Below are 26,029 nucleotides of genomic sequence, written 5' to 3' on the forward strand. Positions count from 1 at the left end.
TGTCCTCCAAAATCGATGTAGAACCATCTCTGCAAGAGTTCGTAGGTTACCAGGGTGACACCGAACTGAGGCGAGGACCTGCAGACGCGGGCTGTGAGGAAGAACAGGGGTGAAATTAAAAAATGCTGAAACCCACCCCCACCCCCCAACGCAGAAGGACCAGCGCCCATTCACAGACGCCGTATCGTGCTTCATTTCCTGGCAGTGAAACCTCTCATTTAGGAGAGCCGGTGCCTACCTCCCGCCCCCTTCCACAGGGCTCTGAAGCCCTCCTCGCGCAGAATCTTCCGGAAGCAGTCGATGACTCCGCTGTACGTTGTCTGACCGGCGCGCGCCGCCACCTGCAGTCTGGTCTTGATGACATCAGCAGGGGTTACCAGGGAGGCAGCGGGGATTCCTGGGAAATTTTACAAGCCACGTAATCAGAGACGATTCCGCAGCGCAGTGAACCGTGTTCTGTGAGCCTGAGTGTTGGGTTTCTGTGTCATTCGCAGCTTTAAATATTTGAGTGGGGGGGCCATGCCACAGGTTTACCGCCCCCCCCCTGCTTCACCAGCTAGCTGACAGAGAGCACACAGACAGAAAAGCAACACTCCACAGAATGCCACAATCTCTGGCTCCTGGGTGGCTCAATGGGTAAAAGCACTTGTTTCAAGTGCAGGCTGAGCCCTACTAGGAGCCCACAGCAGCAAACTGGCTTCATTTCTTCAGGGATATCGGGGTGGGCAGGTAGGACAGGAGCTGGTCCACTCCACTGCTCACCAGCGACCCCCACAGGTCAATCGGGCAGATCGACAGATCTATCTTTGCAGAGCTGCGAATGAAGTGTCTTCCTCCAGCTCTCTGCACTATATGTCTACGCTAGCTTGGAATGAAGACTGCGGTGTGTTGAAAAAAATGGCTGCAACATCTTGTGTTTCGGAGGAGAAACACCCTCTCAGACTGACAGTAGGGGTTGTGGCAATGGGAGCGGCTTCTCTGACACAATTGGGCAATCCAAATCGGAATCAAATGGAGAAAAAGCACTGGGCATTCAAAATAAAAAAAAAAATTAAAAAAGCATATGATGTGGTGCATCAAAGCCTGCCAAATGTGTCAGAGCACAAACATCTACCGCATGAGGTCAGGCATCCACTGTAAAACCATATTCCATTATTCACGCTCGGTAATTAAACACTACGCTGTACATCAACGATGACAGGGAAACAAAGGGGATTTGTGATGTATACTGGCAAAAACGCAGAGGCTCACTGAGGGCACCAGTGCTGCTCCATTCCTGTACCCGTGGGTGAATGGTTTCTGAGTGGTGAGGATGGCCTGGTGGGCGTGGCCGAACCCTACCTGCGATGGCTCCGGCGGTCAGCAGTTGCAGGGCTCCCAACCTGCCCTGCTCGTCCTTAAACTCCTCCTTCGTGTGAGCGTACACCGGGAAGTAGATGGCGGAGAAAGGGATGTCCCGCAAGAAACAGGCCTTGGCACCCTGGGACACAGGACACCACAGTATTCAGTCCAGCGGGAGACTCTCACCACAGGCAGGCATGACCTTAAATTGTTTCGGTTAAGGCTGGTACTGTGCTATTGTTATACAAGGAATTAAACAACCATAATATTTGCCAATAGAGACACAGACATCTGCAGTGGTCAGTGATCCAATGATGATGGTGACATTTTACAATGATTTAAAATGACGAGAACTAAAGGCGGTTTTTGATCAGGCTTTGTGGTTCTGGGATTATCCAACATGGAGGTTCTTCATCTCCCTGCCTTGCCAATGGTGGGGTGCAGCCCTAACATAGATTGAGACCATGAAATTACAGACCTGCCATCTACCAGGTTCATTCTTCTTGAAGAAATCACACTTCTAAGGAGCTGCTCCCTGTCTGTTATTCATTTAAATATGGAGTCAGTATGCGCTACCCAGCAGACCCACAAGAACCTGGACAGGAGTGGTAGTAAGCTTAATACCCTCACATAATTTGCCCTTGCCTTTCTGCCAAAAAGTGGTCTCTACAGGCTAAACACCGTTTGCTCTTTTTGGAAAGAGGCTGCAGGACTGCCACGGTCAGTGAGAAGTCTAATCCTGCAGACGGCAGAAATCTTGACGGCTTACGTTTCAATTACATTTCAATCAGCAGCCGCGCAGTGTCTCCAGGACTGATTTTATTTACTTCATGCGATCGAGTCTTTCCGTGGAGCGAATAGCGCTACCCGCCGCATTACTCATTACAGCTGACACCGTAGAATTGCCAGGGGATGAAAAAACACTTAAGCTGGAGCAAAGATACAGTGTACGCTGGTTGTTTCCTGAACATGGACACAGGACACTGTGACTGAAGATAAACATCAGCGTTAAAACTCAGGCAGAGCACTGCGGAATGGTGTTGAGAGATGACGCGTTTGCAGTGTGTCCGTTTGACGCAGAGGGGCGTCGCCCACCTTATAGAGTCCAAAGAAGCCCAGGTCCCGCACAACACTCAGGGCGCTGACCCGCGGGCCTGTGGTGATCTCTCCCGCCACCTGCAGGCGGATCTTCACGATCTCCAGCGGGTTGGTGAAGATGACCTGGGAGCCTCCGGCCTGAAGGGGGTGACAGAGAGGGGGAGACAGGTCAGACCTCCTCCTCAGGAAGGAGGATATAGGTGTGCTTGTATTAACTCCTTGTACTACTTTACTCCTCTATTGAATATGTAAAAAAAAATACATATTACAATTTCTCAGAGACAGTTTTAAAGTATCAGACAGCATCTGCATAAGCATTAGCAATAAATGCGGATTTTTCACAGTAATCAGCATCTATAATCACTGAAGAAAAACGAGCCTTTTTCAGACTGAGCTCTCGTGCAGCGAGGTTTTGGCCTTGATCAGCAGGGAAACAAACAGGCCATTGAGAGCGGGGGCCGGAGGGGTCAGGCTCGAACAGGCCCGGGGTGAGGCAGAGCACGGCTCACGGCTGGAAGGGGTCCGCCCTGACCTCCGACCCCCGGTGGCAGCCCCCCCCCTTCCCCCCTCAGGCACCTCCTGCGGAAGGGCGAGGGGGCCGCCCCACCTCCGCCGCCCCACGCTGAATCATCCTGTCTACGCTGAGCCAGCGCAGAGCCGCCCCCGGGGCCTGGGGCCCGGCCCCACTGACTCACACCCCATTTATCACTCCCCCCAAATCTAATCAGGCCCCCAGAGGGAGGCCGCTCTCTCTGTAAACATCCCGGCTCTCGCCTAAAAAAAGCTCCGCCGCCACATCCGCCCTCCTGATGTTTTTCGCCGATCGATCCCTCTTTCGTTTCCCTGCGATCCGTTTTAGTCAGACAGCACTGCGGTGCTGCTGCATACGCAGGCTGGGAGGCCCAGCCTGAGGACCAAACACAGCTGAAGCCTACACCAATAACAACGTCGCTAATAATAAAACGAATGAAACAAATAATATAATAAACATTGTGACATGTTCCTTGCAGGTAGAGGGTTCTGGCTGGACCAGTGGAACTCCAAACCCAGGGCAGCAGTGTAGCATAGTGATAAGAAGCATGGTTGGTTGCTGGTTTGATTCCTCGCTGGGGCACTGCTGCTCTACCCTTGGGCTAGGTGCTTAACCCAGTGTTGCCACAGTAAATATCCAGCTGTATAAATTGATAACGTTGCCAATAATGCAATAACGCAATGCAAAAAACCCCACACATGGGGCAGTGACAGGTAAGGTCTCAGACAGGTGACCTGCTGTCAGACTCCATCACGACGACGCGGGGCCAGATACAGATCTGCTGCCCTCCAGGGCCTCCTCCTCCAATTAAGGCCCGGCAGAGGTCGCGACCCTGCCCGTCCCCCCCCTCCTGCCCAGGAGCGGGCCGGCGGTGCGGGGGCACCGGCGCCGCGACCGAATGCTGCCTGAGCCCGGCGCTCCGAATTTGCCGGGATAAAAATAGGCCGGTCACGGGCGTCACTTTTCAAATTGCCTGTAATTACCGGCTTGGCAGAGCAGGCTGTTTAAGCGGAGGCCTGCCGCTTTCCCCGGGCCCCGATTGGGCTGCCGAGAGGTCAGTGAACTCGCACAAACCTGAATTTCAGCTGCGGATCTAACATTAGACACAGCCTGTGTAAACAGAGTAGTAACATAAGCGAAGGAAGGGGAAAAAAATCATTTTACAACTGCATGGAAGTCTGGCTGGGTTACATTACAGAGGAATTCCTCTCTGAAGGAATGTGCTGAATGAATAGGTATACCGTGGAAATATGACGGTTTTAAATACCTCTTTTTTATTTACTTATTTTACTCAACATTTGCAATTCAGGATTTATGCTCAACAGAACTGAAAACGTTCTGAAAATGAAAAGGAGACACTGTTTTCATTTTAACGAAAGCGTTAATTTTACTTCCTGTATGTCCGACTCCATTAGAGTTAAGTGGGTTTGTTACACCACCTGCTCCACTTGCCTCTATCCCACACTGCACTGAAATGGCAGAACAAGAGTGCTTTCAGGTTTGGCTAGTTTTTGGGGTGTGCATGTTACGGTAGACCCCCCCCAACCCCAAGCCCCAAGCCCAACCCCAATCCATCTCTCCCAATACTCACACATCCACCAGCTAGAATCTCGGCAAACAGCGGAATGGTGTCATCTTTAGTGGTGAACTTGTCTCTCACAAAGTCATTCACCTGTACAAAAACCACGGGGGTCAGACATTGGCTGGAACTGCAGCACTACATAATTACACAAGCAGAAGAATTCTGGGGTAATGACTAACCTTTTAGGCCAGGACACTATCCCAGGAGTTACCTTTAGGAGTTACCTAAAGTTAACACAGCAGTGTACTGAACTTGGTGAAATTCTGACCCTGCAGGACAGACTTACCGTGAGCTTGATAGCTTTCTCAGGAGCGACACCTATAAGCTGTGGCAGGAGACCTGAAAAACAATTCCCACAGAGCCTGCTCAGATTACCCCACATAAAACAGGGCCTGTCCGCTGGAAACACCAGTCATGAGAAGTCCGTTTTCCTCATTATTCAGCAGTTCATTAGGAATGGCGTACTTTCAAAAAGAGGTCAAATCAATTCGTAAATGGTTACAGGTGTAATCACGTAACCCTTTAAATCTGCTGTTGAACCCCCACCCCCACCAATATTTATATTGCTGTTTCGGTGGAACATTTGGATCTTTGTTCTGTTTGGCTGAGGTGGGGAACAGACAGAGGCTGTGTTGCCTTGTGTGGAGGGGGGCTGGGGGGAGACGTCACTTTGGCGGCGACGGGGGGGGGGGGGGGGGGGGGGCGTAACTGTGGCGGCGATGGCGGCCGCACCGTTTCACCATCCCTCATCGCGGCAGATAAAGTTCTGCGGAGGCTGGTGAATGACTGTGGCAGGCAGCCAGAGAACATCTGAGCGTGTCGGACTCCCTCTCCCTCGCCCCCCTCTTCAGCGGAGAGAAGGAGAGAGAGAGAGGAGATGCAGGAGGGGTAGAGCGCAGATGCAGCAGCAGCAGCAGATGGCAGTATTGACTTCTATCGCCTGCAGGTCTGAGTGTAAAGCGGGACTCGAGTCAGACCCCCTGATCCTCTTAGTGGGTGATCCTGCTGCAGGATAGCACACTCAACCTCTGAGTACCTGGTGCAGTTACTGCGGCCGAGTTTACGGTGCATGTTTACCGTTCACTACAGTGCTAAGCAGCGCAGCAGAAATGCTCCCCTGACTGGCTGCTTCGTTTTATTTCAGGACCGCAGACCCCACAGACTAGTGCCACATCACACCAAAGCAGAGATCATGTGGACCGTTCTTTGGAGTTGCAGGGGTTCTGCATGACCCCACGGTCCCACATAGCATGACTGCATGATTGTGCTTTCCCATAAAACAGAGTGGTGCCATGTCATGACCATACGGTCCAAAGAGGTCCTGTATGACCATGACAATCCTCTTGAGTGACCTTGTGGCCCCACAGAACTCTCCTGGACCGTGCGGTCAAAGACGTTCCAGGTGACAGCCCCTTACCTCTGTAGAAGCCAAAGAAGCCCTCGTATCTCAGCACTTTCTTCGCGCAGTCGAAGCTGTTCTTGTACATGAGCTCTCCCACGAAGGAGCCGGTGGAGCGCTGGTTCTGCATGCGGGTCTTCACCAAATCGATAGGGTACACCGCCGTCGCCCCCGTGGCTGCGGAGCACAAGGGTCGACCACAACATGAGCGCCCCCTCTCTTTCTCACACACACACACACACACACACACAAGCACACATATCACAGTCAACATACACAAGTCACATTCTCCCACAGCTGAAGCACCCTGTGCCGAGCTGCTCAATGCGCAAGTTCTACTTTTCAGCGAGTTGCACCTGTAATGCAGGTTGTTAGGAGGTGTACCTGCACACAGACCAGAAAGCGGCAGAGCCAGCTGTGTGTCTCAGACAGAGCTGTGACTCGTCCCCATCTGCTCGGAGGCTGAAGCACACGGTGCCTGACTCATCGCCGCGGCGACAGGCCGCCGTAAACACGGCTCTCAGCCTCGGTGGCTTGTCACTTCTTGTCTGACATCAAAGACTCCCCCCCCTCCCCTAAAATGACTGTCTCCAAAGGAGCTCTCGGTTTCTCCCCTCCCTGAGCGCAGAGACGCAGAGACAGGTCTCATTACCGCTACCAGGTTTCCATCATCTTCCAAACACTTCAGATGTCAAATTATCCATCGATCGCGCATGCAAATCACCATCAGCACAGACGTCTGATGAGGGGACATGACAGAAGCCCGACGACTGCAGTGCTGCCTGAGGAATGCCAAAATGGCCGAAAACCATTATCCTGGGCAAATTCAGGTGGCCATTTTTTTTTTCCTTCAGCGCTTGCGTTTTCAGCATACTACATTACATGAACTGAGCACTGCGACTGAATTAATGTGTCAGCGCAGCCGAGGCACTGATCATTTCTTAATGAAGCATGGTGGGCCTGTGGTAAGCAGCCTTCTGCTTTATGTGTGTCGTGTGATTTTTAAGGGCCCAGTTCTGCGCGCGCACTCATGTGAGTGACTGTACAGTCAGAGGATTAGGAATGCCGCTCCTCCTCTCTTTCCTGGTGCCAGCTCCATCCAGCTTAATTGCACTGTGGTTCCCGAAGACGAGTCATCTACCACCCCCCCCCCCATCGTCCCAGGACAGGCTGGAGCCGCCCGCATCGCGGAGAGAGCGCAGAGACCCGTGGGACAGGAGGGCGGGGATAAAAAAAAAAAAAAAACCCACTTCACAATGCCCTGCCGCGCATCCGTCAGCCCCCCCCAGGGGTCAGGTTGCACCCTCACCTCCCCATGTCACTCACCTCCGGCGATGGAGCCCAGGGTGAACCTGTACGCGGACTCAGCCGCCTGGAGCCAGACCGGCCGCGACGTCTCCCCATAGGCCTGCTGCGGAGAGAAGAGGGGGGGGGAGAGAGAGAGAGAGAGAGACAGAGAGCCACTCAGATCTGCTGGAAGACGACAGACGGGACGGGGATCAGAGCTATGAATCGAATATGAAGCTGGTGTAAGGGATACAGAGTAGACGGAAGCACGTTTGGGGTGGGTTGGGGGGGGGTGGCTGAGGAATGCAGCCGTCCTGCAGCGGTAATCGCTATCGTCTTCATCTCGCGCGGGAACCGGCTGACGCTGACAGGTCTAGCCCCGGGGGGGTGGAATCAGCAGCAGACTCTCTCTCATGAGTCGGAGTGTTTTAGATTAGGCTGGCCGATCCCTCCAGCGACCGACCCCTCTTTCGCCTCCCCTCTTCTTGAGGAACCGTGGTTCTCGCTCCCCGTCTTTGGCAGCAGGTGACTCATTCTGATTCTGTTGTGGGGGGGAGGGGGGGGTCTTGTTCCCGTGAGTGTCCCATGTTGAGATAAGGATCTACATGACTGGCTGCGTTGGGGGAGCGCGAGTCGGGACATGTCCTCTGTCCGCAGGGTGAACAGCAGGTTTCGCTGATGACGGGAAGCTAACGGGGGCGCGGCCATGATCAAAGCGCTTAAACCGTTACCCGCTTCCACAGGAGTGGCCATGGGGGTTGCGGGATTTTTTTCCCTTCCTAAAACACTGCTGCCAACTTCTCATCTCCCGGGACACGCCCTCTGCTCTGGCCACACCTGATGACCCTTTTCCCAGGTGTCCCACCCAGGGCCACCTCTACTGCTACACTGTCTCTGCCTTTACATAAAACACACTTCCACTTCCACCAGCCTTTCATGCTAGCGAATTCTTCCTGGAAAACTACTCGAGAAGCTTATTAAAGTCTCTCAGATGTGCAATCCTGCCTCATCTGGACGTCCTCTTTGAAATGTGCCTTTTCGTGCAGAGACCATTATGGGAGTCCTTTCTCATTTCAGAGAGGTAATTGGCAAAATTTCTAATCCTATTAGGTTTTCAGTAATGCACACTTACAGCCCGAAGGAGAAAAGCACCACAACACCACTAAATCTGGTGCCTGAAACTCCTACATGCATACAGGTTGCCCGCTCATTAGAAACTCACATTAGCGAGAGCAGAGTCTTCTCCTGCAGGGTCAGAAATGGCTTACTTTAAAGGACTTTTTTCACTTTTTTGGTCTGCATTAGAGCTTTCATTTCTCAAGCTGAACTTTTCTCAATATACGAAAGCTGCTTATTTCTCGAAGGCTGAGTATGACAGTTTTAAAAAGAACCTTTTTAGTCTAAGAAGCCATGTTGACCAGGGGGGTTTGGGTTTGAATAGTCTCTTAGCAGACGCCCTCTTGTTAATGGGATTTCGAACCCTTTAATTTTGAGCTGGAAGACAGGGCAGTGATTCACGTTGCTTCAGGGTGCAGCAGCGATCTCCCAACGGGGACTCAGCCTCTGAACCCTTTGGCCCAGCGCTGGCTGTTCCCAGGCTGTGTGTGTGTGTGTGTGTGTGTGTGTGTGTGTGTGTGTGTGTGTGTGTGTGTGTGTGTGTGTGTGTGTGTGTGCTGGCTGTGTGGCACCTGTCTCTGGACTTCGGCCAGGTGGTAAGGCAGGGCCCCCTCCTCCAGCGGCGCTATCCTCTCGATGTCTGCCAGGTTCAGCCGCCTGCAGGTGAGACACGTCGTTAAGGGGGGGGGGACAAAATCCTAGCATCCCCCGCTGAGAATGATGTCACCTTTTCCACAGCCCTTTTACTGCCTCTGAATGAAGTTCCTGCTGCTTTAATGCACAGACACAGAGACACACAGACACACAGACAGAAAAACACACACAAACACAAACTCTCTCTCTCACACAGACACACAGAGACACAGACACACACACACACACAGACACACACACACACACATACAGAGACACACACAGAAAAACACACACACACACAAAACACAAACTCTCTCTCTCACAGTGACTCACAGAGACACACAGACACAAACACACATACAGACACACAGACACACAGACACAGGCACACAGGCACACAAATCCAATAAACCAGGCCCATGCTGTGACCAGGCTGAAACATGACTGTGCCAACAGTGAGCCAAACAGCGGGCAGGAAATCAGTAAACTGCTGCTTTGCTGCCCAGCATGCCATTGACACAGATGCCCCTCCAGCAGAAATCTGCAGCAAAAACTGTCCTGGATCAGAATTCCACCAGCAGAGGCGCTGTGGTTCGGCTAATCAGCTTTCACACTACGTACAGTACACAGGGATATAAATCTTACTGTGTGGTCACTGTTGGGCAATCATGTCCGGTTGAATGCAGTAGGGGAGAAAAAAAAAAAACTAACGATTGCAAAACGTCCGGATCCACTTCACAAATTTCCTGTGTGGCATCACCAATGAGGAAGGTATGATGAGGTGCTGTTGTCATGCTGGTGTGGACCAGGGAGGGCATGAGAGAGAGAGAGAGAGAGAGAGAGAGAGAGAGGAAAAGAGAGAGAGAGACGTACCCGGAGTGAGTGTGGAGGCTGGACAGCTGGTACAGGATGTCGATCTCCATTGGAGTGATCTGGCCGAACTTGTTGGCCGCATGGACAAACTCCTCTGTTCCACCGAGACAGAACGAGACAAGGGTGAGGGTCGCAAGTCATGTGACGCGTGCCTTTGTGACATCATACTTCCACGTCTGCCTACTACTACACAATCAGATGCTCCTGTGAGCCTCCTGGGATACTACCCTCTACTGCTAGAGATGGGGGCTCCCGAAACACGATCCAACTCAACAGACAATGGCAGCAAGATAATGAGACAGATGGCAAACAAAAAGAGGACAACATCCAACTTAAAAAAAGATCTATTCAAAGGCACTAAAGGCTGTTCTATTAGAAAAGGAACCCACGGAAAGTGTTTAAATTCATACCTCTACAGCCAGCGATTGGGGTGGGGGGGGAGAGAAACAGGACACAACTCAACTGATAATGGCAGCAAGAGAATGATGTAAGGGAGAAAATAATGAAGACTACATGCAACTTAAATACAAGTCCACAGAAACGGTGCTTCAGGTTGTCCTGTCAAAAAATAAACCCAAGGAAAGTATTCATTTGGACATGCCAATATTCCTCCTGCGACAGGGCTCTGATTTCATGTGTGCTTGGTGCATCCAACTGAACACTTTTCTTGTGGGTGAAGTTCAAATACATTTCTGCATTGTCCTGGAAAACTTCTACCCATTTTCAGTGTCTTACAATACGTATGTTGAATGATTGAATGATACCTGTCATGTAAACTACTGCTCAGAGGACAATAACATACAGTGCTGGCCAAAAGTATTGGCACCCCTGCAATTCTGTCAGATAATGCTCAATTTCTCCCAGAAAATGATTGCAATTACAAATGTTTTGGTAGTAATATCTTCATTTATTTTGCTTGCAATAAAAAAACACAAAAGAGAAAGAAAAAAAAGTCAAATCAAGTATCAATTTACACAAAACTCCAAAAATGGGCCGGACAAAAGTATTGGCACCCTTTGAAAAATCATGTGATGCTTCTCTAATTTGTGTAATTAACAGCACCTGTTACTTACCTGTGACACATAACAGGTGGTGGCAATCACTAAATCACACTTGCAGCCAGTTAAAATGGATTAAAGTTGACTCAACCTCTGTCCTGTGTCCTTGTGTGTACCACATTGAGTATGGAGAAAAGAAAGAAGACCAAAGAACTGTCTGAGGACTTGAGAAGCAAAATTGTGAGGAAGCATGGGCAATCTCAAGGCTACAAGTCCATCTCCAAAGACCTGAATGTTCCTGTGTCTACCGTGCGCAGTGTCATCAATAGGTTTAAAGCCCATGGCACTGTGGCTAACCTCCCTAGATGTGGACGGAAAAGAAAAATTGACGAGAGATTTCAACGAAAGATTGTGCGGATGGTGGATAAAGAACCTCGACTAACATCCAGACAAGTTCAAGCTGTCCTGCAGTCCGAGGGTACAACAGTGTCAACCCGTACTATCCGTCGGTGTCTGAATGAAAAGGGACTCTATGGTAGGATACCCAGGAAGACTCCACTTCTGACCCAGAGACATAAAAAAGCCAGGCTGGAGTTTGCTAAAACTTACCTGAGAAAGCCAAAAACATTTTGGAAGAATGTTCTCTGGTCAGATGAGACAAAAGTAGAGCTTTTTGGGAAAAGGCATCAACATAGAGTTTACAGGAAAAAAAACGAGGCCTTCAAAGAAAAGAACACGGTCCCCACAGTCAAACGTGGCGGAGGTTCCCTGATGTTTTGGGGTTGCTTTGCTGCCTCTGGCACTGGACTGTTTGACCGTGTGCATGGCATTATGAAGTCTGAAGACTACCAACAAATTTTGCAGCGTAATGTAGGGCCCAGTGTGAGAAAGCTGGGTCTCCCTCAGAGGTCATGGGTCTTCCAGCAGGACAATGACCCAAAGCACACTTCAAAAAGCACTAGAAAATGGTTTGAGGGAAAGCACTGGAGACTTCTAAAGTGGCCAGCAATGAGTCCAGACCTGAATCCCATAGAACACTTGTGGAGAGATCTGAAAATTGCAGTTTGGAGAAGGCACCCTTCAAATCTCAGGGAGCTGGAGCAGTTTGCCAAAGAAGAATGGTCTAAAATTCCAGCAGAGCATTGTAAGAAACTCATTGATGGATACCGGAAGCGGTTGTTCGCAGTTATTTTGTCCAAAGGTTGTGCTACCAAGTATTAGGCTGAGGGTGCCAATACTTTTGTCCGGTCCATTTTTGGAGTTTTGTGTAAAATGATAATTGATTTAATTTTTTTTTCATTGTCTTTTGTGTTTTTTCATTGCAAGCAAAATAAATGAAGATATTACTACCAAAACATTTGTAATTGCAATCATTTTCTGGGAGAAATTGAGCATTATCTGACAGAATTGCAGGGGTGCCAATACTTTTGGCCAGCACTGTATGCCCTGTTAAACAATTACCTTTGAATAAAGTTTGCTCAATTTCATGGGAAGCCTCTTAATAAAGATACAGCAACATTAATCATCCTTCAAAACAAATCTGCAAGTCTTAAAGTCCCTGATGCCCTGATTTTCAACCTTTACGCATTGGGGGGGGGGGGTTGCCCTCTATGTGAATGAAGTCCACCATAATCGCCAAATCACTGCAGTGCTGTCTGGAGCAGCTTTCAATTTACCAGCTGACCGAGGTCAATCCATCTCCTCCGAGAGTGATTTTTACCTGTCTCTGTCAACAACACCAGGCTGTCCACTTAGAGGAGCACCACAAGTGCTTGCTCACTGCCAGAGAGTGTTGTGTTTTTACCTGACTCACAGTCATCAGTGGTGACTCATGGGTTGAAAAATGCACTGCTGTGATATCCGGATCACTTCCCGTTACGCTTCTTCAAGGCATTTTTGAAACATACAAAAGTACTGCCTTGGGGTTCTCTTTTTTTGGCAAACTGGCAAAGGGCCGGTCTTGGACACTGATATGCGCAACAGCTTCAGCCGTGATTTGTTTCCCCGTCGATACCCAGACTGCACTGCACATGCCTGAACCCTGTCCTGCCCCCCTGCACCAATTCGGACCCCTCCCCGGCCAGGCGGTAAGGAGGAGCAGGCACGCACCTTTGGTGACAAGCGTGTCCTTGCGCGAGCCCGCCAGGGTACTATAGATCTTGCGGATGAGCTCCATGTTGTTGAGCAGCGAGTTGAAGGCGTTGAAGTAGGAGAAGCTGACCAGGTGGGAGGTGCTGCCCCCTGCAGCCTGGGAGGGGGAAGAGACGGAAAGAGGCGAATTCAGACCCCTTCACTGACAGAACAACGATTCCCGCCCCGCACGCCTGCCCCCCTCCCACTCACCGACACCAGGTTCTCCTCCACGAAAGGCGTGAGCATGTGGTGGCGGATGGTGGCCATGATGTCGCTGAAGTCGAGAGCGGAAATGGCGCCGCTCCTGCCCCTGTCCTTCTGGGCGAAGGCCTGGCGGGCGTGCTCCAGCTGCAGCTCCTGCGGGGAGGGGTAGAGACAGAGCGACTGTCACGCCTGTGCCGAGGGGGCGGGGACTCACAGCTCAGGGATCCTCCAATCAAACGGCAGAGGTGCAACATGACACGTGGCAGAGGGAGAACCTGACACTATCCTTTGGGGGGTTTTGGGACGTAGTGTTAAGTTTACTTGCATCAGATATGATGGCCTCTCAGTATCAACCTTGTGTGTAATGCAAGCCACGTCAGGGGAGACTGATCCCAGAACAGCACATGCAAAATGAAGCAGAGGTGTGTGTGTGTTTGTGTGTGGTAGGCTTGGTGGGCACTGCTGTCAAATATTTGTCCACTCTAATCACAAACGATCACCAGAACCCTTCCATTACACACGGCCCCACAAGAGCTACCGTTCTGCATTCTGGGTAATTGGGCTTTCCCCACACGCTGCTATCGCCTTCAGCATGTACATACATGCTGCACCTTAACCTTGCCAGTTCTTAAGCAGATTAGCCTGTTTCTGGCACAGGAATGCAAACACCGCCCAATCGCTGGGAAGGCTGGGGGGGGTGGGTGATTGGTTAGTGCCAGAACTCGCGTCACGTGGTGTGTGGAGGCGGCTGTCAGAGTGTGACCTCACAATGCAACACCTCGCCACACTTAACTTACACGCTCATGCAACACACCCCAAACGTACACTGCAGTTTTACTGTGCTCTATATGTCTATATTAATAATATGTTCTTTCAAGCACTGGATTTTAGACCGAAAAATATCAATTTAAGAGATGTAATTTAATGTTACCCTGCATACAACTTCATGTAGATACAAGCTGTTTTTTTTTAATGTAAAATGGTATTGGAATCTATGTGAGCACGACCCCTACCAGGCTAAGAAAAGGCACCACCAAACTACAGTATTAGCTTTATAAAGTTTTCCTCAAAAATTCTGTGGCTGGTGTAACTGAAGTAAAAAAAAGCCATGTGATTACTGTATAACTAGCTATCAGCAGACCCTCAGGTGTGCAGCTTGTTATCTTACTTCCTATGTGGCAATCGCATCTGGGACTTATTGTTTTGAAGTAACACTCCAAAACAAAGAGAGCCTGGCACTTTGAATTTGGAGCGTGTCCACCCAGCGCAGAGAACCTGAAATGTCCTTTCTATTTCATGAGCTCCACACACCTCCCTCCTGTCTGTCTCTCTCTTGTTCTCACTACACTCAGGTGGGCAGGGCACTGATCTCTGCCAGCCATTTTTTTTCCCCTCAAACTCTCCAACCCACTGCGAGTCGAAACTGGGAAATGGCACCTTTCTGACAAAATGGCCTCTATGTTTGGTAACAGGCATTATGTAACCAAAAGCCACCATATCCCCATATCTCTGTATACACACACACATACATACACACACACACACACACACACGTGTGCAGGCATGTGTGTATAAACACATGTATATACCCGTACATATATATAAATGCATACATATATATGTATGCATTTATATGTATATATATATATATATATATATATATATATATATATATATAAGAATAATGTGCATGTGTATGGTTATTATATACACACATATGTAAAACACATATATATACATGTATTATATTTAATGCTTATAGACATGGATAATTGCATGGTGTGTGTATGTGTGTGTGTGTGTGTGTGAATCCCTACCTGCAGGAACTGAGTGAACTCTAAGTAACTGAGGCGCTTCTTCCTGTCATGGCCGAAGTGCAGCCGGATGAACTCGCAGTCCCAGTTGAAAGGGATGTGGTGGTGCACTGTGGTCTGGCTGAAGATGTCTCGCACATTTTCTGCAGGGAAAGGGGGAGAGAGAAGGAGAGAGAAGGAGAGGAGGAGAGAGGAGGAGAGAGGCGTCACGGCAGGCAGCGCAAGCATGGCAGGCTCAAGCCTCCGTACGGCATGCCAGCGATTCCTCTCACTAAACCGCTCCTTTCTCAGAGGACACTGTGAGTTCAAATCAAGTCAACAAGCACTGTGAGAAGGAGCGGCCTGCCAAAAAAGGGCTTCTCCTCGGAGTATTGAGGCGCGTCTCTGTGCGTCCCTGTGTCTGAACGCGGCCTGCGACCTCTGCCCTTTGTCGCCCCTCTTCCAGCAGCATCGGCTTTGCGGGGGCTCTTTTGTGAGCCCGTCTCCCTGGCTTTGTCCCGTGTTACTCTCGCTGCTCCTCACAGGGTCATTGTGCCCGGCTCACTCACGCGTTTGTTCAGATGGAAGAGTGGAGACAATGCTGTGCAGCGCGGTGCCCCCAGAACATCAGCTGATGTGTGCACGCACACACACACACCACAGCGCAGCGCACACACACATGCACCACAGCACACGCACGCACACACGCACGCACGCACCACAGCACATGCACATGCCCGCACGCACACACACACGCACCAGAGCACACACATACACACACAGACCAGAGCACACACACGCGCACGCACACACAACCAGAGCGCACACATACATACACACACCCACATACACACCAGAGCCCACAGACATATACACATCTGCACACATACACACACATCAGAACGAACACATACATACATACATACATACATACATACACACATACACACACAGATCCATACACAGAGATTCACACAGACACAGACACGGACAGACAGACACACACAGACTCACACACTCACATTCAGATGCCCTCCAGTCACTCATGCTTGAGTCACCCTGCATTTCCAAACGGGATCTTTCTCACAACTGGCGTGAGCACCGACACTACACACATGCAGTCCTAATGAACAACTGACAGCAACATCCCCAATACCCAGGGATGCAGTCAGAGACGCAGCCCATTACTCCATGGATTTATCAAATCAAATCAATTATTACTGAGATCACTTAAACCAAGTGGATGGATTAGTCCAGCAAGGCATGTTTTCAGTCTCAGAGGTGTGTGTGCGTGCCTCTCAGTTTCTGAGCCTAATCTTCTCAACAATTAAGCGATTAGTGCATTCTTGTCCCGGCTCAGCGGAGCCCGCGACAGCTCTGTGAGAAACACTGAGCCCGTTGTAAGCGTCACAGTTCAGCTCACAGACACTGTACAGCCATGTTGTTACTGAGGTTTCACACATACACAGACCAGAGCATCATACATTATGAACAAAACTGCAGTTAGGGCTCCGACTTGTTCAACTTTAATTTAGCCCATTTAAAAGCAAGTAGAATTCACACTGCTTGGATAAAATCAAAGGCATCCCTGTTAATAAACCCACAATTGGTATCTTAGGTTTAGAGAATGGTTCACTTGATCATGTCACTCTAACTACATGAAACCTAATGATATTATAGATGGCAGTAGTGCAGCTGATGTCAGGTGGATGGGTCAGGGCACCTTGGTGTGTACGTACCGAATGAGATGTCCCCTGTGCCAGTCTTGTCAAATAACTGAAAGGCAACTATAAAGAGCGCATCTGGGACACAAAGTACTGCCTCAAAGGCTTGAAACTCCTGGAATGAGATCAGTCTGTTATGGAGAGAAGGAAAGGGATAGGGAGGGAGGGGGAGAGAGAGAGAGAGTGGGAGGGAGGGACATGTTAAAAAGACAGCATTTCTCTGTTCAAACAGAGCTGAAACTAAATAAACAAGGCTAGATAAACTACTGATCTGAAGGATCAGCAAGTCATGTGTACACATACATGGCATGAATATTAAGGCATGGGTCATGCTGTGTGGAAACTGAAGTGGAACAGAAATACACAGAGAAAAAATGCTGTATGGTTGAATCTTTTATGTCATGTGACCAGTAATTCAATATGTGTTTTGTTGAAACTGATTTTCATCAATTTACAAATTAAAAGATTTGAGCCATCAAAAAAGTTGAAGTTTTCACAGCAGTTAAACAGAGTTGAGTGTTGAGTGAAACAAGAATCTGACTGTTCTCCCCTGAGGAACTGACAACACATTCAAACCAAGACAGACAATAGCCACTGCTCTGACTCGAGAGGGAAAAAAAACGCTGAAAATGTAATTGTCATTTTCATTGTTTTTTTTTTATTTTTTTAAAGAGGGACCGTACATTTCCTCTCCTTGCTCTTACTTGCACAGAAGAAAGGAGAGCTGGACAAAAGGGTTTATCTAATCTGCTTCATGAATTGCTTTGTAATTTGATTGTAAAGCTGTAAAGGACCTGATAAAGGGATCACCGGGGACCTCCTACAGCCACTGCAGGGTTTATGAAGCTCTTTATAAAGCTCTGCTTCTGCACTGTCCTCATCAGCAGAGTTTGATGAGGAGCACATAGGCTTGGCACACAATGATCTGCACGTCATGTAGGCTGTAGTCATGTTCTGGAGAAAGCACGGTGATTTCCCCTGCCTGTTCCAGTGAGAAATCTCATCTGTGCTGTTTGGCGGCCCACCATTTTGCCTCTCGGTGAGTTCCCAGCCGGCAGCAGCAGGCCGCGGGGCCTGGCTTACCCGTCTTTAGTGGTGTCCGCCACTCCCGCGATCAGCTGCACAGTCTTGGGGTTGTGATGGGGCTGCGTGTGAAGGCCCAGGTACTTCTGCACGAAGTCCGCCGGGGTCATGTAATGTTCCCCATCCTTGTCCACCACGCTCGCATTCTAGAAACACGGGACAGGGGGGCAGGGGGACAGGGGGTCAGGGGGAACAGGCAAGTGAGACACACCACGGCATTCGCACACGAATCACAAGCGAACGACTGCACCGTGGAAGCCGAAGGGTCCCATTACACCAGGTGGAAATTTCACATGCTTACACCGATGATTCGCTTTTACCTGACTCGTTTAATAAACTAAATAAGTAAATAAATAAAGGTAAAGAGAGAAAAAGCAAGCGCAAAAATATCAGAGAAGAACTTCAGGCTGAAAACCAGAACAGCTGTTCTTTGTATCGGTGTCTTGTCAGCTTTTATCCACGAACGCCTCATTCACATCGGCAGCTCGGCGGTCGGCAGAAACGATCAGCACACGCTTTGGAGGCAGCGCTACACGCGCTATTCAGCGAGAGCGCGTCGATGCCATCGATTTTTATTCCCTCGCACTTACAGGTCTGCTCTGAATTAAATCAATCATTTCATCTGTACTTTTCAGAGCTGCCATCAATGACAGAAAGGAGAAAAAAAGAACAGACAAAGCTCACAATTATCCAATGCTTTCAATAAAATTTCTCTCTCCTGTTCATTACAGGGCTGTATTGGAGAGGGAAGTGAAATCGGCTGGGAATAGGTATTAATGGCATCTCGGTTTTTTATACACCACTTTTACAACTTTCCTTTAGCTGTTTTTACAGTTATTTTCCCTGATGATAAAAAGTCAGAAACTTCCTTGTGGCTTTTTTAGTGACCCCTATGGTGCTACGGGTGACAGCCACTTTAGCGCAAAGCTTCCCATGTAAGCATCACATTCAGAGTGTGTACAGCAGCAGCTGCCCTGTACTCAGGGATAAGGTTGCTGACATCACTGAGAAGAGGCAGAAAAGAAAATGGAGGCAGAAAACAAAGACTGCAGCAATAACAGAATTACAGGATGTAGCTGGATACTGGAACGGAGTGGTACAGTGCGACAGGCGTGTCGTTTCAGCGGGCAAACAGTAACCGGGGTCTGCAGCGTTCCACTGACTCAGCCTCCAACCCAGCCCACTGCAGCACGGACAACACCTTGTCTGTCGGCTGAAAATCCTGCACTGCAGAAAGGTTAAGTAAACGTCATACAATGACATGTGAATGTCACACAAACTGGTCACGTGACGGGGTCCGAGCAGAGACAGCCCGGAAAAACAAACACAGAAGGAACTTTCACGCTGGAAATGAAAACCCTGATCCCAGTCCGGTTCACAGTACTAGCAGGAGCGTGAAGCTAAATTGACAGAGGTCAAGCGGCACTGACCTGAGACCCACCTGAAAAGGTGTTCAGGAAACACTTGCCCTCACCATGGGGTCCTCCGTCTCCCTAGAGATAACTTCCTGCCATTCAAATTCAGCAAAATGACAGATGCCCGAGTGAACACGCCTAGTCCCACTCTGGGTTTCCTTCAGACCTGTATCACCGGGGGTGGCAGTGTGGTACAGTGGTAAGGTGCAGGGCTTGTAACCGAAAGGTTGCTTGTTCAATTCCCCGCCGGGGCACTGCCCGCTGAACCTCTGGGCAAAGTACTTGACCCACAATTTCCTCAGTAAATATGCAGCTGTGTAAATGGATAGCATGCGAAACTGTAACCTATGTAAGTCATTCTGCATAAGAGCATCTGCTAAATGACAACAACGTAATGTAATGTGTCCCAGTGTGAGCGAACCTTCCACCAGTGCCATTTTCATTCATCCCACTACATCAGGATCCACACATAAGAGTTAATGTTTTAAGTGAACATATTAATTCCAACCAATTTATTAATATCTTCACCAAACCACTGAGCACAGTTTCACTAACACCCGTGTCAAGCACTTAGCCTAATCATTAAATTAAGCAAGAAAACTGGGCTGTGATTTTATTAACCGGCCTAAATGTGCTCTTACTTACAGTAGCCCATTTACCCATTCATTTTACACCACAGCAACATGACCCGCTGAATTATTAATTTTTTTAGTGGCACATTAAAAAGCTATTTTCACAGTTACTGATTTGAGGGCTTTTGAGCCAGGTGGACTATATTGTTTGCAATCGGCACACAGTGAAGGAGGCCTTTAAATAGCACCGGGTCAAAAAAGGAACTTCTCCTACAACAAGCAGCTCTTGTTAGTAGGGTTTCCCCTTCACTGGATGTGCACCTACTACAATCCACCAAACCCAGCACTTCAATTAACAGCAGAGATAAACCCCTCATTGTAGTCATGCGAAAAAAATAGGCTGCTACAAAAAAAAAAAAAAAAAAGTCCAGTACGAGTGCTGAGTATCTATCCACCGCATGTATGCCTGCGTGCATACAAGGGATCTGCATAATTCAGATTCTGACATGCTTCGGGTGTCAGCAATGTGGCAGCCTTGTTCGGTCAACACGACTTCAGGCAGGCTCGAGTAGACAGGCGGCGCAGCCACGCAAATGTCAAACGCCAGGAGAAGCCAAGCAGGGAGCAGCGGCTGGGTGCGGGGGGTCCGGGAATAGGTCCGGGCATGCGCAGTTGACCTTTGCTCACGCGCGCCGGACACTGTCCACGCCAGGGGACACTGAATGTCACAAGTCAAGCCAGCGCGTCCCAGATACAGAGACCTCCCTGCCCACCAATTTCACAATCACAGAGGAGAGAGAGGACACTCACTCTCTCTCTCTCACCGGCTAAATTTACTACTACCCAAGAAGAGCGAGCACCCTCGTACCCTCCATCAGCCTCTTCGGCAATTTCTCCAAACAATGGCTTTGTATGACACACCCCCCCCCCCCCATTCCAAACAAACATTCCCCTCAAGCTCCCTCCCTCTGATCTAAAACAGGCTCATTCTTCAGGACACTGAGGCCTGTCACTGAGGCCGTAATTTGTTTGTGGTTCGCCCAGAGACAATAGGACATTCAAGAATGTGTCACTGTCAACAGGGGCTGTGTGATGGACACAGCAATGACCTTATATAGGTTATTCCCGGATAACTCAAATTGCCCAATGGTGACCGAAACACTGGAAAGGCTCGTTCTGACCACAGTAAAAGCCAACAATGACCAGAATGTATATGTATGAGTGAGTGTGGGTCAGGTATTGATGCCAGCTTGCTGAAAGAAGTGGCAAAGTCATCACAGATGGAGACAGTGAGGTTAACACGAATGATTGATCAATGTGAATTTAAAACCCTACCCACCTTTAAAGTATATACTGAAATAGTGTGATGTAGCCATTTATTTTTACTACTTACTGTAAAACACCTTGAGCTGCATTCTATGTATGAAAATGCTGTATAAATAAAGATTATTATTATTTACAAAATACATTTAAATCCAGCAACTAGCTTTGCCATAGAACTCAGACTATACATAGTGTAGATTCCAAGACTGGACAGTACTGCTTGTCTCCATTGTCAGTACAAGGGCACACCTTCTTTCAACGTGATGAGCAAACTGGGCATGATCCCTCACTTTTACACATACTGATTATTCTCTCACCATGCACCTTATCCAATACGTGCCTATTACATAGCTTTGTATTATATGGGGATAGTCCCAAAACCTACGAATAGTTTAATACTACTTAGGTCAGCAAGGTCAAAGCTTGCGAACATTTTTCTGGAAATGAAAAACCACACATGCAAAAGCTAAATGCAAAATAAAATGTATCCACTAAGTAAAGCACATTTGATCAACCGCATACGGCAATTTCGTAAAAAAAAACCGTTTTCAAAACAGACTGCAGGTCTGCGACTACGACTTCAGACTGCGACTTCAATACCCTTCACAGCTTCCTCGAAGGTTGGCACAAGGGTACCCGTATCGAGTTACCAGTGGTTTTACAGAAATATATGCTGAGGCCTCAATTTAGCGCTGTTCATTTAAAGATCATATTTGTACTACAGCCTGTCTTACCTTCAAAAAGATAGCCTTCAGCTCATGAGGATCGGCCCTTTTGGTTGATTGCACCTGAGAACATCAAACAGACAGCTCGTCAGATAAACGGAGCACCTTCGTGAGGACATTACGTTACAGGACCATAAAATTAATGACATACTTCTACATGCATTGCGGTCACTGGTTACTTAACTTTCCGAAAAGGTTTGAATATATGCAGTTGCCCACTAGCTAAGTTAGCCACCAAATTGTGTATAGCACGCTAGCTACAATTAGTGCATTTACTGAAGCTCAGAACAGGCATTCCTAATAGCACATTCTGATGCAATCCATCCGTCCAAACTTTCTCGCTTTAGATCGTCTACATGGCCCGTCGCATTAAACAGTGAGAAACGCGAAGGTCTAAAAACATGCAAACTACCTATGCACATCAGCAAACTAGTTAGCAAGACCAGATACATTTCCAGGCATGACAATGCAGACGTTTGGTAGCCTTGGGTTTTACCTGCAAACTATCAGCTAGCTAGGTAGTCAGCTACTTTCTCTTAAAATGTTAAGATTTTAAACAACATCATGTAACCACCTAACTAGGTAGCCAGCCCATTAGCAGTAAGACATCTGAATTTACACAAGGACAAGTGAAATCAAACCGAATTTTCAAGTGTCTGGCTAGCAAGCTAGCTGGGTAGGAGTAGAAAAGGTAGGTGGCTAACTAGCTAACAGTATCATGCAGCACAGCATCAGTTTCCCTAGCCAGGAACCACACCAGACAAGCCGTAAAGAAACGACCCACAACACACATTTAACTAGCGCAGACTATGAGCCCGCGATAGATAACAAAGTAGCCAACTAAGCAACCGGCGATCGATAACGACATGATGCCCAAAGGCTGCACTGTAACACAAATAAACATAAAATGATCATTCCAAGGCCAAACGAGGGGCCGGGCGTAAAACGCAGTGATGCTCACAGGCAGCATGCACACCGCACTTTAAAAATCCACATTACATTGCATACGAATGCCCTTACATACCGCCATTAATTTGTTAAAAACTAGTGAAACACGCAAGTAAAAGTAAAAGCAATCTCTGTTCAGTGAAATTTAGCCGGAGTCACCTTGACCGCCATGCTGGCTGTGATGTCACTTTGGTCGGCGCAGGCGCTTAGCTGTGGAACACGAGAGACCCGGGTGGGAAAAAAAACAGCACGAGATTTAGGGTGGCGAGCTAAATTAACTTATCATATTCGTTTATTTGATTATGTTTTTCTGTTTGTGTAAGAACACACGCTCATCATCTCGTTTCATTAAACAAATAAAATCAACTCCTGTCTGATGGTGAGCAAAGTTTTCGTGGTTCGATTCTTGAACCACGTGGGTGATGTAAGGACATGCTTTTCTCGCCCTTATTAAGGACGAAGACCGTGCAAAGTGTAGGCGGAAGAAGCGTTAAAAGCCATCAAATTGATGTATTTTACTGCACAAGATAACAATGTTCTTGTTTCTTGCCGCGCCCAATGTTAAATATTGCCAGTTGTCAGGGAACGACTCTACAACCACGGTGGTAGACTGCTGCTGGGAAAGAATTTAAAACGTGGTGAAACCTGTTTGAGCAGGTTACAGAAATTACAAATGTCTTAAAATACCCGCCAGGCAAAAACTATTTTCACAGAGCAGGACTAGCGGGACTACGTTAAGAATGTAGTCAAATAGATTAACAAGGCCTTGCGCTACGGTTTAGGGAAAAGAGGCACGCTGGAAAGTGGACCAGTGACAGATCTACTCATTTGGACAGTTTCTTGGATACAGAGCTTGATGTTATCCTATTCTGTGCAGGCCTTTCAACTGTCCTTCTTTAAGAAGAATTCTATGCACATTTTATACACAAGCTGTTAATCCAGTTCAGTGTTAACAAGATTTTGTCTTAGGTCATGTGTTAAAATCACCGTGGATACAGAGAGGGCCGTCCAAGAGGCACTCGTTAGCATTCGGTGTTGCTTGTGAGGGAGAGAAAGGGCCTACTGTCTCAAATTAGGACACTGGCATTGGTCTCTTTTTCAGTACACAAACACAGGTTTAGACACGTGTATCTAGCAGGGGACATCTAATTTAAATAAATCAAGGAAAATGAAAATATCAAGGGATATGTTCAATGGAAATGTCTCTCAAATGTTAGTTGTGTGTAAGTGTGTGAGACACTGTTTGGTCCACCTGTTGCTGCGTTTGCAATTGTATCTACCAGCTTGCACTCGTTTCTCTACCAGCTAGCTTGTACCTTGTCTGGCCATCTATTGAAACTCGGTCATACAGCGCTTCTAATATTGCTGACTCCTTATACGGCTTTTTGCCTGTGTTGTACTCTGTTTCACTTGTTAGTCGCTTTGGATTAAAGCATCTGAAGAAGCAAATGGGAAAAATATAAATGTAAATGTTTGCATCTACTGTTGTCACAGCAGGGGTTCTTCTGCCATTTTAGTGTGTGAACTCCCAGTGATGCAGTGAAGGAGAAAGACTGTTAATGCAGGATAACACCAAGATCCTGCTTAAACAGAGCGAAAGGGATCAAACTGCATGTTACCTGCTCAGCGCTGCTGGAGTAGCCACAGACACTGGGAGAAACCATGAGGTACTGCAGTCAGAAAAGTGGCATCTCAAAGTCAGAGGTCAAATTATCCCGAGTTTTTAAGATTACCGTGCAAGCCATACATGGCTGCATCTGCCACACAGAGTGAGGTAGAAAGGATAATAACAGCATTTCCACAGTTCAGTCTTCCTGGTGTGCTTCACTTCAGCACGGTCATTTCTTTTATTGAGCTTTCAGTCTGCTGTAAATCCTCCATTTTGATTGTTTTTTTTTCCCAAATTAAATGTTTTTTTTTCCCGAAGGGACTGCACTGAAGTGAAGTAATAGACCATAAAGGGTCATTTATTTTTGACAACAGATTATTTTGGAGTGCCCCCCCCCCCCCCCCCCCCCATGGAACACTCGTTTGTCACAGTGACCTTGTTATGTTTTCTCAGATAAGGACTGGGATATTCCCAGATAAGATAACCTGTACAAACTACTGTCCCTTGCCAGGTCTGTATTATGATGTAATAGTGTATACAGCGAGCGCTAGAATCTGTCCTGTTATCTGTTGCCATTGATTATGATAGATTTATCTAAAAGGGTTCTTGAATGGAAAACAAAACAGTGTTATAATGACAGTGCACGAGTTTGAGGGTTCCTGTGAAGGAAATCTAAAATATAATGAAATTTAAAATAAGGAAAACAATGTTACACTTATTTTTCATACTTTGAATTCCATATATGATTGCCCTGGATAGTCTAGCTTGGCAGTTCATATTTTACCATGAACTGAATGGTTAAATGTCCAATGTGCACCAGTCAAGGCACTTGTACATTTAAATGCTCATCATATGCCGATGAAATATAGGTGCCTGCGATCTTTTTCTAATGATTTCAGTTAAAGTGACATAAGATAGCAAATGAACCCTAGTTAGCAATCAGCTATGTTTTAGTGATATGGTACTTAACCTGTGCTAAGTTAAATAGTTCCTTACCTTTTCTGTGGATCAAAATACATTTCTTTTTAGTATGATTTTAGTGTGATTTTTATTAATTGCCTGTGTCTTTTGGCTTCTTTCTGTTTCTAATAGAATGTCTTATATCAGCTGTTTCCACAGGTTTGATAATGTGTGTGTTATATACCATGAAAAGTAAACATCTCTGAGAGGGTGGTTTACCTTTTAAAACATAATAACATAATTGATTTTGTGATTTTTTGGGGGAATGCCATTCATTTTTGTTTTTGTAAAGTTTATGCTTGAGTCTAACGTTCCATTCACAGTAAAGTTTGATATTGAATTACAATTGTAATAATGTCTGGAATGTTCATTTTTGTACTTTTGGAACATGTCAATGGAAATACTTTTACTAAATTTCACCCAATATACGGTGTCTCTCAGATGCACCCCCCCCCCCCCCCCCCCCCGAAAAAAAAATAAAATAAAAAATAAAAATAAACTATGCTTCAAGTGAGTTTGAGCCTTGCCCTTGTCATATTGTCCTTTCGCTTATCTTTGTGCTCTCCCCTATCTTTGAAGTTGTAGACAAGCGTGTGATCCAACCCACGCTAAGTGCGGCATGAGGAGCAGGGTCCCTTTGTTTAGCATCGTTTACGTCTTACGCAACCACACGTAGCG

At 47.6% G+C, this 26,029-nt stretch overlaps 1 protein-coding gene across 2 annotated transcripts in view; it reads right to left on the reverse strand.

The window, feature by feature from the left end:
• LOC118789450 (calcium-binding mitochondrial carrier protein Aralar1-like) overlaps positions 1 to 22,967 on the reverse strand; it is a 23,392-nt gene extending 425 nt beyond the window's left edge. The window contains exons 1-17 of one of the 2 annotated variants that reach the window (XM_036545876.1): positions 22,942 to 22,967; positions 21,844 to 21,897; positions 17,800 to 17,945; positions 16,732 to 16,847; positions 15,017 to 15,156; positions 13,206 to 13,352; positions 12,972 to 13,110; positions 9,865 to 9,958; positions 8,928 to 9,012; positions 7,279 to 7,363; positions 5,971 to 6,129; positions 4,840 to 4,892; positions 4,563 to 4,643; positions 2,437 to 2,577; positions 1,342 to 1,480; positions 239 to 397; positions 1 to 91 (exon numbers count right to left, since the gene is read on the reverse strand). In XM_036545876.1, the coding sequence (XP_036401769.1) occupies positions 1 to 91; positions 239 to 397; positions 1,342 to 1,480; positions 2,437 to 2,577; positions 4,563 to 4,643; positions 4,840 to 4,892; positions 5,971 to 6,129; positions 7,279 to 7,363; positions 8,928 to 9,012; positions 9,865 to 9,958; positions 12,972 to 13,110; positions 13,206 to 13,352; positions 15,017 to 15,156; positions 16,732 to 16,847; positions 17,800 to 17,945; positions 21,844 to 21,897; positions 22,942 to 22,953 (1,841 nt within the window). In that variant the 5' untranslated portion in view covers positions 22,954 to 22,967. Of the gene's footprint in view, positions 92 to 238; positions 398 to 1,341; positions 1,481 to 2,436; positions 2,578 to 4,562; positions 4,644 to 4,839; positions 4,893 to 5,970; positions 6,130 to 7,278; positions 7,364 to 8,927; positions 9,013 to 9,864; positions 9,959 to 12,971; positions 13,111 to 13,205; positions 13,353 to 15,016; positions 15,157 to 16,731; positions 16,848 to 17,799; positions 17,946 to 21,843; positions 21,898 to 22,858 lie in introns of both variants that reach the window. The other variant, XM_036545877.1, reaches the window with a different exon arrangement.
• Positions 22,968 to 26,029: the final 3,062 nt, after the last annotated feature.

This window comes from Megalops cyprinoides, chromosome 14, assembly GCF_013368585.1.
Source record: "Megalops cyprinoides isolate fMegCyp1 chromosome 14, fMegCyp1.pri, whole genome shotgun sequence".
NCBI lineage: Eukaryota > Metazoa > Chordata > Actinopteri > Elopiformes > Megalopidae > Megalops > Megalops cyprinoides.